Raw genomic sequence first — 11,662 nt, 5'->3', positions numbered from 1 at the left:
AAACAACCCGACACAGCATCCATGGCATCATTTACTACCACCAGTTCAGTACTGAGTCCTAACGACATTGCCGATCAGGGGTCTTTCGGGGAGTTTGTACTCGATGAGTCACCGTCAGAGCCTGGGCATAGCGGACTTGCCCAGGAAGCAGAACATAACACGGCAACGGACAATTTCATGACACAGTTTCCCATGAATCTTCCAGTTGAGGGACTCCCGATTGAGGAGTTCTCTTGGATATCTGATGCTTTAGACTTGTCGCCCACTTCCCAAAGCTTTACCGAAAATTCCGAATTATCTCTCTTTCCGACGCAGCAGAGCTACTCGACTTTGTTCCTACCACCGCCCATAACGGATCTGTCATCTCAACTTGTTGACTATTGGTTTCGCGATGTCTGTTCATTGTGGTCGCAGTATGATTCACCCACCAATGCGAATCGAATGATGGCTACGGCCCTATGGTCTACATCCGAGGCCGTTTCCACAAGTCTCCAAAGCATGTCATCAGCCTATCTTTCGTCACGAATGCCGCACATGAAAAAGACTTCCATCTCAATGATGAAGAATGCCACAGATGTCATCGAAGCAGAACTCCGCGTCGTCAAGTCGTCGCCAAATCTCAATACTGTACCGATGGGCTTGATCTATGGCCTTTTCTGTATTGGCACGAGTATCTGTTGGCTGAATGCCACACAGTTGGGCATACCGTTTCTGAAAGAAGCTAAAGCTCTTCTTCATCGTGTCAATCAGCAGAAACGAAGTCTTTCAGAGGACGAGAGGAAGCTCTTGAGCATTCTCAACAAGAGCTGGCAATACTGCGAGATGTTACTGTCTGTCGTCTCGGATACCAACCATTTTATATCGTATGAAGCCGAAGGCGTTGAAGAGATCGATGACATCAGTCTGGATGAGTATCCAACAGCTGCACCTGTGGACCCTATTATCGACGACATGCCACACCCGTGGACAGGCGTATCGAACACAGTCTCTCGGCTGCTAACTCAGACACTGCGACTCTGCCGAAACTATCGCTATCACGTCAAACATCCGGGCCCATTTGCGACACGAGATCATGCGACCGCGTTGAAAATGATCGAGGAAGCAAAATTTTTGGAAGAGAAGCTGCTAGGTCTCGATTTCGAGTCTGCTCCCGCAAATACGGAGACTGGCGATCAGAAAACCCCATGTCGACATCTTATCAACGTTGCTGAGGCGTATCGTCTGGCTGGTCTGATCCACATCTACCAGACCTTTCCAGAGCTGGTTTTGCTGAGATTGCCAGACAACCTAACGGGTTCAGCGGACGTCCATGTTCCCTGGGAAGAGTGTATTACGCCTTTGAGTCTCCGCCTGGCTAAGCTTATTGAGCAACTCCCTGCTGATTCAGGAAGTAAGATGACCCAGCCACTCCTTTGCATAACAGCTAGCACCGGCCTACGCTTCGAACCCCCGGATGTTGTATCTAGGTACCTTGAGTCGCAGGTCCAAGCACCGGCTGCGACGACATCGCCTTTCGATCTCGGCAGCACAGAGCATTGCGGTCTTTCCGATTATATAGGTCAACTAGTTCAGGCAGATGAAGACATAGATCGTTTGTCTACCATGTCTGAGTCTCGACTGAAGATGGTCGAGACGCGATGTTTCATCATCGGAAGGCTTGATGCTTTAGAGGCGTTGTTGCCACCAAGACCCATTGAGGTAGCGAAGACTCTAGTGCAGAAGATATGGGATGAGTATGACAAGGAGAAGCCTAACTCGGTTTCAGTGCATTGGATTGACGTGATGGAGGAGAACAACTTGAGGTCGCTGTTTGGATAGGAGAGACGGAATTATACCCAAGACGCATATCATTATAATATTTGCACGCAATCCTATCACCGCCCTACTTTTATGCTCAAATCTTCAATCTTTTCTCCTCTTTTCTGTCTTGAACTGACAAAGCTATCGTGTCATCCAAGTATTGTGCCATTTCTTCCAGCTGTTCAAGTTGACGACGTCGCATTCGTACAACGTTGAGATTTCGTCACAGTAAGCGACGATCCTTGCTGGGTTTCATCTGCATGTAAGCATGCATGTGGCGTGATTAGCTGATTATTTCTCTCCTCTTTCATCAACCACAGACACAATCTTTCTTTGTTCCATTCTTTCTCTCAGGAAGCCTCACTCTAGTCCCAAAGATAATACAAAATGACATCCCTGGCTTGGCTCCGTGATCTATGTGCCACGGTACGTGCCGCAGATCTCAGCGTTGATACAGATGTTGCGCTTCACGAACAATCACTACCACCAAGCAAAGATCCATGGTATCGACCACCTCAAGGCTGGGAGTCCAAGCAACAAGGCGACATTCTTCGTATTTCGTCTGTGCCAACACTCTCGGAAATAGTGGGAAACTCTTCAGCTACCTACCACATTTTGTATCGATCCACAGATTCCAAGAATGATCCATCATGGGCTGTTACTACGCTGTTTATTCCTTCATCCATCTATCACTCCCCGTCAGGAAAGATGGCAATTTTGTCTTATCAATTTGCCTACAATACGGCGAACTTTGACTCTTGTCCATCCTTTGCCCTCTCAGGTGTTATGGCGAGAAGTGAGCCAAGCCTTGGAATAAAGTCGAGTACATCGTTGATCGACGAGATGCTTTCGTTCGGGTGGGTCGTGAGTACTCCAGATCACTTGGGGCCCGATTCTGCCTTTGGTGCAAGCATTCAGGGCGGCCATGCCACTCTTGATGCTGTTCGAGCAGTCCATCGCTTGCTGGATCTAGGGAAAGCGTCCGCCTACAACACTACTATCTGGGGCTACAGCGGCGGTTCGATTGCCACTTTCGCCGCAGCAGAGCTTCAATCAAAATATGCCCCTGATGTGAAAATTGATGGAACTGTTCTGGGTGGCTTTGTTGATAATGTCTCGGGCGATTTCGACAAGCTTAACAAGAGCCCGATTGCTGGTGCGTTGGCAGCCTTTCTATTGGGCATCACGTCCCAATACCCAGAGGCAAGGAGCTATTTGGAAAGCCGTCTCTTACCAGCAATGAAGGATGAATTCATGTCCATCCTAGATAAGGAAGCCACCGAGACAGTCCAGCACTTCTCGGGACGAGATATCTACACTTTCTTCCAAAGTGGCATTGCAGATCTCAGAGCGCCTCAACTACAAACACTCTATGATGAGCAGGCAAAACTAGGGTCTGAAAGGGCTCCTCTAATGCCGATGTTTTTGTACAAGGCTATAAATGATCAGTTCTGTCCGGTCGAATGGACGGATGCAACTGTTGTCGAGCTCTGCAATTCTGGCGCCGAGATCACCTACGAGAGGAACACTGTCGGAAGCCACGTTTCTGAAATTGAGAACGGGAAGCCAAGGGCATTCAAATTTCTTTGGAGTCTCTTCGAAGGGTCGTATGTGTCGCCTTCTACCAAGCAGAGCGTTTCGGACGTAACAGTGGATATTTCTGGATAGGGGGGCTTTTAACTGTGTTTATGTGTTCATATTGTTCATTGTTCCAAACCGATAGCAATTGTTAGTTATTGACTGGTCCATTATCCCTCCATACTCGCAAGTCTAGCCCAGGCTCAGCAGTCCGTGCAAACCAATTCTCGACCCTCTCAATACCCCACATGATAGTAAACATATTGATGAGGAGTTCATCTATATCAGGTGCTTTTGCAGTCAAGAAGAGGCTTTCACATTCCAAGCTGCAAAGGAATAGTGGATTGTCGCTTTGACAGGTGTATGCCCAACTAGACGCTGACTTGGCATTCCAAAGATCCTTGCGAGCAGTGAAATAGATCCCGCCGTGGCATTCTGCCCATTTCTGTCGCAGCGTCAGGTAGACGCCAATAGTGGTTGTCGTCATTAACCAGATACGACGAATGCTCTCTGATAGAACCCATGATCGCCACAGACGGGGTGTTGTATCACCGTCAAACATGACATCCAGAACAATGGCATTGGTAGATGCGGCAGACCCATCGCTGCTTTCAGGCTGACAAATGTCGGGGTCGCGAAGAGCTGCTTCCCAAAGCTGACGGGTCCAGGACAAAAGTGTCTGTATCTGTTGCTCTGCGTTTGCACGTGCTCCAATTGATGAAGAGAAGAGTGCCAGAACCACATGGACATACAAGGCTTGTGTGCGGGAGAGATGCTCTCGTATATCTAGATCAGTTGATTCGTCAACATCACCGTCGGTTTGGGGATAAGACTTGAGCAGCGCTGATACTTTGGAGGAAATAATACCGTCAATGATATCTTCGTTTGACGATGACCTGGCATTGTGTAACGTTATGCAAGCGAATGCATCTTGAATGGCAGCTGGGTATCCCGAGTCCGCATAGAGTTGTCTATGCATAAAAGAACTGTGTCCATTGGTGACCCATTCGCTGAAGAAGTCGTGGGTACCTCTGACATAATTCATGCAAATAGAATTCGAAAAGGTTGGGGTGGTAAAAGGAATGTGTCTAATGACCCAAGAGTCTGGCTTGAGGAAGAAGTGCGTAGCTTCACCCTGGTTTGAGGTGGTGGGAGAGCTTTCCGTATCATGCTGCAGCCCAGGCCCGACCAGAGTGCTTAAATTTCCCAAACTCCTGGTCCATTCTTGAGGGTCGACAAGATCGTTAGGCAGTGATGGAAAGACAGTGTCTGTTTGAACAGAATGTACCTCGTTGACTGCGATTCGGCTGACACATTCTAGCTCTGCTGCGGGCATACGTTGTCTTTTCCGCTTGGTAAGAGGATAGCGGCATTCGATGTCTCTGTCGCTGCAGCGGCCGCAGGCGGGTTGTGCTTTGTCGCATTTCCGCTTTCCAATGGTGCATGAGAAACACGCCTTGATTTTAGTGACAGAACCCATTGTTGTAGTTTCTTTATTGCGGAAAGTTGCGGGCATGTTCAATGGGAACGAATACCGTCAGCAACAGAGAAGAGATAACGCGAACATCAATGGTCTTTGTCATCACGTCTTGCGGAAATCTGCGGATTCTGCGGGTTTTTAGCGGAACTTTGGCTTACATTCCAGCATATTGCAGTGCTGACTACCTAGACAGACCCCTGTATTGCCAGTTTTCAGCGGGTTTTTGGCGGGCAGAAGAGCATCACCTACCTAGGTACTAACCTACAAACATTATCCCGCCAGCTGTCCAGGATTCGTTATGTTGAGTAGTAGGTATGGATAGAATGGCTCGCAATCTATTTGCTATATAAGGGGATGGATCACCATAAATCGGTGTATCAATTAAGCCATTAATCGCAGTCATAACTCAAAACTCTCACAGCAAAACAATCATCTTTCTTGAACAGTCCATCAACATGTCGTCGTCTGCTGCTGCTGCTACTTCGCCGCCACAAGACAACCCTTGGGAAAACACAGCCGCTCCTCAAAGCGGCACCAACCTCGTAACCAAGATCCACCGCGAGTCATACGAAGCCATTTCACCATCTCGCTCTGAGCTATCTCAAGCTGGTCATACAATTCTCGTTGCTGGTGCTTCTACCGGCATTGGATTGAGTATCGCCGAATCTTTTGCTGCCGCTTCAGCAGGTCGTGTTATCATCACCGGTCGTCGTCAAGATGCCTTAGACGAAGCTGCTGCTAAGATCAAGGCCAAGTACCCTAAAGTTGAGGTTGTCCCCATCGCCAATGACTTTGCAGACGAGGCTGCTACCCACGCGCTCTGGGCAAAGCTTACAGATGATGGCATCTTTGTTGACGTTCTTGTCCTGAGCGCTGCTAAGATGTGGCTGCCAAACACCCTACTCGGCCTTGGATTCGACACATTCAAGGACGGTCTGACGGTCAACGTCGCTGCACCTTATCTCTGGACCAGCCTATTCCACAAGCAGAGACAGTCAAATCCCAATCGAAAGCTGGTTAGTTCCTTTATGGCTTCCAATTGAGTAAAAAGCTAACTCTAGCACTCTTCAAGGCACTGATCAGTCTCTCAACAATCGCCATCCACGCTACTCAGGTGTCTGTACCCATCCCTCTGTACTCTCTCACCAAAAGCGCCCTTACTATGATGATGAACCATATTTCCATGGCCGTCCCCTCCAGTGAGATGCAAGTCATCGCGTTTGAGCCAGGCCTCCACTACACCGAGGCTTTTGCACGGTTTAGCGACGAGAACAGTTTTCAATGGGACGATAGTGAGTTACAATTATTCTAGACCACAGTACCTAGCTGACAGATTTCAGTCAAACTGCCTGGAGATTTTGCCGTCTGGGCAGCATCTGAGGAAGCTGAGTTCCTTCATGGTCGTTTTGTGTGGGCTAAATGGGATGTCAACGAGCTCAAGGGTGCACCACTTCGTACAAAGATTCAACAAAACCCTTCGTTGTTCCGGGTTGGCGTTAGTGGCTACTAGCCGTGCATTTACATAATTGCTGTTGTCTCTACTCGAATAGTGTACGCTGTTCTTCGAGACCGTCTTTTGGTCGAGGTGTTCACACTCATCAAGCGTTATGTGCTGAGTTCCAGATCATCAGATCACCCTGTGTATGCCCCTGTTTCCTAAATTTGGATATACGTATCTTACCTACCATTCGCCTAACTTGTGTTCTTGTGTATCGGATTCAACCATGTCCTAAGCCTATACTTCTGGTCATTACTTTGGCACAAGGTCCTGTCATGCATGACCAGCCATTTGACGGACTAAACTCATCTTACCTTTTGAGCTGCCAAAACTTAGTTGGAAGAACTTTTCTCCCATAAGTTACTTCTGAAGTCGCTGTGGAATACAGGCACTGTTCCGGAATGTCTTGTGAGCCACATCCCGAACCAAGGTTACGTGACATGTACCCACCGCAATGAAGATCATAATTACTCCGATAAATAGGTACCAAGTTCGCCGAAGAAATATACGCTGGTATGTTCCTCTCAGGCTATGTATGGTCTGTCTTTGTTTCCGTGACTCGTCGCCAATGAAGACGTGAAATTGGCTCACTTGAAGCTGGCGTTTTGTTTACATAGATACAAGATGGGCAGGAAAATGCGATTCCGCTACAGACACAAACAGCACTTGTGAATGAGTTGACATCCGGGTCATGATTTTGACGTCAATGCCATATCTTTTCCGTCTATTACTCTTTTCTTTAAATGAAACCGACGGCCTTGTGTTCTACGATTGATGCTAGGATAAGCATATTTCTTTTGGGCACTACATACGAGAATGAGCTGATGAGGCCTTGGTCCACAATTGCTTCAGGTACCCTGGTTGTCGTTCCACGCACTGACACTCTCATCAAAGCGCTAGAAACAACCTTTGGAACATGGTCAATCTAATCCTTAGCACTCGCGAGTTGGATCGTCAGTTGACTATTTCTCGTTTATCAACTATAAAAGAGTAGAATACATGATCAGATTTAATTCTTTTTGAGGTATCTCTGGGCGTCAACACCAAGAAAGCTTGTCTCTCTCAGTTCCAAGGCTAATCAACTTAAGAACCGCTTGAAACACACGCTCCACAATACCACGGCTCCTTTAATCCCAAAGCTATCCCTGATGTCGCCGTTTCAGCGCAAGGTACAGAGTAGACAACCAAGAATCCCGCCGAAGTTCCACGGAAGAACAGGCGGCACAGTATTTCCGCCAGTCATGATGACTTGTGTCTGACCTGGGGAGATTCGACATCACCAAGGAGGGATGTTTCAAGTAAACAGTGACATAGGAGAAGTCTAGAAAAATATTCTGGAGAAAGTGGATTATCCTCTAATAGTTAGTACTACCAGAATATTGTTGGAATAAATATATCTGAAGTGTCGCCTCTCTCTTACTGATCCATCCATTCCACTTTCGTTCTGTCTCCATTCATTCGTTCTTTCACTGTTTTCCGTCTATTCACTCTTTTTATTTCTTCCTTCCAAGATGAAGTCTCTTTCAATTCTCTCCGTGGCCATCGCCGCGCTGGTCTCAAACGTCTCCGCCGCCGGTGTGACTGGTACCCCCGAAGGGTTCGCCTCCGAGGTCACAGGTGGAGGCAACGCTGAGGGAGCTTACCCCAAGTCCACCGACGAGCTGGTCTCTATGCTCGGTGATAGCACAACCCGAGTCATCTTCCTCGATCAGGAGTTCGACTTTACCGGAACTGAGGGAACCGCCTCCGAGCAGGGCTGTGCTCCTTGGGGCACTGGATCTGGTTGCCAACAGGCTATCAACAAGGACGACTGGTGCAACAACTACCAGCCTGACGCCCCCAAGGTTGACGTTTCCTACGATAAGGCCGGACTGAACCCTATTGTTGTCAACTCTGACAAGTCTATTGTGGGTATCGGTGCCAACGGTGTCATCAAGGGCAAGGGTCTTTACATCAAGGGTGCTCAAAACATCATCATTCAGAACATCCACATCACTGAGCTCAACCCCCAGTACGTATGGGGTGGTGATGCTATCCAGATTGACGGATCTGATCTTATCTGGATCGATCACGTCACTACCTCCAACATTGGCCGCCAGCACATTGTCCTTGGAACCAGCGCTACCAACCGAGTTTCCATCACCAACAACCACATCAACGGCGAAAGCCAGTGGTCTGCTACCTGCGACGGTCACCAATACTGGTCCATGTACTTTACCGGTTCCAGCGACGTAAGTAATCTTAACAAGTCGATTTAATCTACATACTAATCACAAAGCAGATGGTCACCCTCAAGAACAACTACATCTTCAAGACGTCCGGCCGAGCCCCCAAGGTTGCCGGCGATACCGTCCTCCACGCCGTCAACAACTACTGGCAGGGCAACTCTGGCCACGCTTTCGAGACTAGCGACAACGCCAAGATCCTCGCTGAGGGTAACCTGTTCCAGGACGTCAAGGCTGCCATCGAGGAGGGATCCACCGGTGCCATCTTCTCCAGCCCTGATGCTTCTGCCAACGCTGCTTGCTCCAACGGCGTCGGTCACGTCTGCGAGACTAACCAGTACGATAACTCTGGTTCTCTGTCTGGTACCGACTCGAGCTTCTTCAGCACCTTCGGCGGCAAGGCTGCTGAGGCTAAGGCTGCTTCTTCTCTCACTGGTCTTGCTGCCAGTGCTGGTTTCGGTACTATTTAAGTGCAGTTGACGGCGTCGGACGAGCAGCTTCTCCGGAAGACTGTCCGAGGTAGTTTAGCTTTCGATGTATATAATCTCAAACTTTCGGTTTTTGTTATCCAGGCGGAAAGTATATAGAAACACGATGTTGACAGAAAATTCGGTTCCAAGACGTTCTTGCCATCCATGACTTGTGTAAGCATGTGAGCTACTGATAAGGTGCTATCGCATCTCATTCTTGATCTCACCAAGCAATTATGGAATAAATGAGAATCATGATGACAAAATATGGCACTTCTAGGGACACAGCCATTTAGCGCATATCTCTTTTCAAGACCATCATTGGGTTACTAGATATTCTACATGGTGCACTAATTATGGTACATGTGACTTAACGTGTCTTGTCGAGGTTTTCCACTTGTCGGGTTATGTGGAAGTCTAACAAGGCTGTTCTGCAGGACCTGTTAGCAAAGACATGCCACGATATGATTGGTTCGTTCGCTTATCTAGCAACTGACGTGAGATAAAGCTCGCAGCCTTAAATGATTAGGCAAAGCCGGATTCAGAAGGAAATTCATAGTAATAGAGTATATAGAAGTTCTTTCTAGCTTTATCTCTTTAAAGTAAGCTTAATTATTAATACTAAAGGCTTAATAAGTTTAATTATTAATTAAATATATTAAATTATTTAATTATTAATTAATTCTTAATTTATAAAGTTTTATTATTTTAAAGATTTAATAATATAATATATTTATATAATATTTTTTAATATTAAATTTAAAATTATAAATAATAAATTAATAGAATTATAATATTAAAATATTAATAATTAAAAAAAATAAAAAAAATAATATAAATTTAAATATTATAATATATTAAATATAATAAAAAGTTATTAATAAGCCTTTTAAAAAGCTTTTAAAAAGCCTTTAAAAAGCCTTTAAAAGATTTATTAAAAGATTTTTTTAAAAAGGTCTTTATAAAATAGTCTTTAAAAAGCCTTTAAAAAGCTATTAAAAATTATATATTATAAATATAACTTTATATAATAGCTTTTTAAAGAAAATAAATATTAAATTCTTTTTATAAAAATTAAATATTAAAAATATAAAAAAAAATATAAAAAAAAATATAAAAGAAAATATAAAAGAAAATAATAATTATATTATATTATAATAATTATATATTAATAGTTATATTAAATTAAATTATATTAATTAATAAGATATTTAAAATATTAAGTTTATTTATTATAATAGCTATTTTTATATATTTATAAACTTTATTTTTATTTAAAGTTAATTTTTTATATAATTATATACTTAAATATAAGTTAAAATATATATTTATAACTTTATCTTTAAAGATATATAATTTATAATTATAAAATTAATCTTTAAATAATAAATTTAATATAAATAGCTTTTATAATAATTTAATAATTAAATAGCTTTTTTCTTATTTACTAATTATAAAGAGTAACCTTTTTTACTATAAAATATTTATTATTTAATTTATTTTTTAAAGTAATTATTAAACTTTATTTATTTTCTTTTAATATTTCTTTTTTACTTCTTTAATAATAATCCTATATATAAATAAATATAATATTCTTATAATATTCTTTAAATAATAAAACCTAGCTATTTATAGATATTAACCTATATTAAGCTAATTAATTTATTTTAAAAGCTTAAATATAAAAAAGTTAATAAAAATATCTTTTTAATAGAAAAAAATATAAAATATTATAACTAAGGGTTTAATATTAAAAATAAAAATAAAAATAGTAAAGGGTTTATATAATAAATTATAAGCTTTTTATAAAAGCTAAAGGTTTAAATATAAAATCTTTTACTTTTTCTTTAATAAAAAATAAGTAATTATAAGCACTATAGAATAAAGCCTTATTAAAATTTATATATTATTATATTTATAGCTTTTACTTTTTTTTATTATCTTTTTTATTTTTTCTTTTTAACTTTTAATTTCCTTTATTATACTTTTATATTAATAATATTAATAATATTAGCTTTCTATTTAATATATATAAATATTATTAAGCTTTCTTTAATAATATTATTATAATATTAATAGCTATAGTAGTATTATTATTATCTCTTTTACTTAAAGGAAATAAGAATTAATAGCTTATTAATTAAATTAATATATTTTAAGCTATTTATATATATAATTATTACTATAAAGAGAAAGGTCTTAAGTATTTTATTTATTTTAAAGATTTAAATAAGTTAATAGTATAATATTTTATATATTAAAAATAATTAAATACTCTTATTAATATTCTCTTTATTTTATTTATATTTATATTAATAAAGAAAATTATAATTATTTACTTAAATACTTTATAATTTTTATTTTACTTTTTAATATTCTCTATAGCTTAAAAGTATCCTATTAATAATATTTAATCTCTTAAAGAATAAAAATATTACTTTATTTCTTTATTATTTTTAATACTTTTTTTATAATTATTAAAAGTTACTTTAAGAAATATAATACTAAATTAATATATATTAAATAGTTTTATTAAATATATAATTAGTAATAATTTTTAGTTTTTACTTTAAGGTTAATAATCTTAAAATATATTAAAAAAAGTAATTAT

General features: G+C 41.3%; 5 protein-coding genes across 5 annotated transcripts; 4 read left to right on the top strand and 1 right to left on the bottom strand.

The window, feature by feature from the left end:
• Positions 1 to 21: 21 nt before the first annotated feature.
• Positions 22 to 1,818, top strand: FPOAC1_005871 (uncharacterized protein; the record flags this gene model as incomplete). The annotated part of the gene is made up of 1 exon (XM_044850384.1): positions 22 to 1,818. One exon carries the CDS (start codon positions 22 to 24, stop codon positions 1,816 to 1,818), a length of 1,797 nt encoding a protein of 598 aa, XP_044709094.1.
• A 369-nt stretch (positions 1,819 to 2,187) lies between these two features.
• Positions 2,188 to 3,468, top strand: FPOAC1_005870 (uncharacterized protein; the record flags this gene model as incomplete). The annotated part of the gene is made up of 1 exon (XM_044850383.1): positions 2,188 to 3,468. One exon carries the CDS (start codon positions 2,188 to 2,190, stop codon positions 3,466 to 3,468), a length of 1,281 nt encoding a protein of 426 aa, XP_044709093.1.
• Positions 3,469 to 3,529: 61 nt separating this feature from the next.
• Positions 3,530 to 4,894, bottom strand: FPOAC1_005869 (uncharacterized protein; the record flags this gene model as incomplete). The annotated part of the gene is made up of 1 exon (XM_044850382.1): positions 3,530 to 4,894. The coding sequence occupies one exon, from the start codon at positions 4,892 to 4,894 to the stop codon at positions 3,530 to 3,532; it is 1,365 nt and encodes a 454-aa protein (XP_044709092.1).
• A 419-nt stretch (positions 4,895 to 5,313) lies between these two features.
• Positions 5,314 to 6,368, top strand: FPOAC1_005868 (uncharacterized protein; the record flags this gene model as incomplete). Its single annotated transcript, XM_044850381.1, has 3 exons — positions 5,314 to 5,874; positions 5,931 to 6,150; positions 6,199 to 6,368. 3 exons carry the CDS (start codon positions 5,314 to 5,316, stop codon positions 6,366 to 6,368), a joined length of 951 nt encoding a protein of 316 aa, XP_044709091.1.
• Positions 6,369 to 7,867: 1,499 nt separating this feature from the next.
• FPOAC1_005867 (uncharacterized protein) lies at positions 7,868 to 9,051 on the top strand (the record flags this gene model as incomplete). Its single annotated transcript, XM_044850380.1, has 2 exons — positions 7,868 to 8,587; positions 8,638 to 9,051. The coding sequence occupies 2 exons, from the start codon at positions 7,868 to 7,870 to the stop codon at positions 9,049 to 9,051; spliced, it is 1,134 nt and encodes a 377-aa protein (XP_044709090.1).
• Between the last annotated feature and the right edge of the window lie 2,611 nt (positions 9,052 to 11,662).

The sequence above is a fragment of the Fusarium poae genome, chromosome 2 (genome assembly GCF_019609905.1).
Source record: "Fusarium poae strain DAOMC 252244 chromosome 2, whole genome shotgun sequence".
Classification (NCBI taxonomy): domain Eukaryota; kingdom Fungi; phylum Ascomycota; class Sordariomycetes; order Hypocreales; family Nectriaceae; genus Fusarium; species Fusarium poae.
The sequence above is the reverse complement of the archived record's forward strand: the minus strand, read 5'-3'. Positions and strand labels throughout refer to the sequence as shown.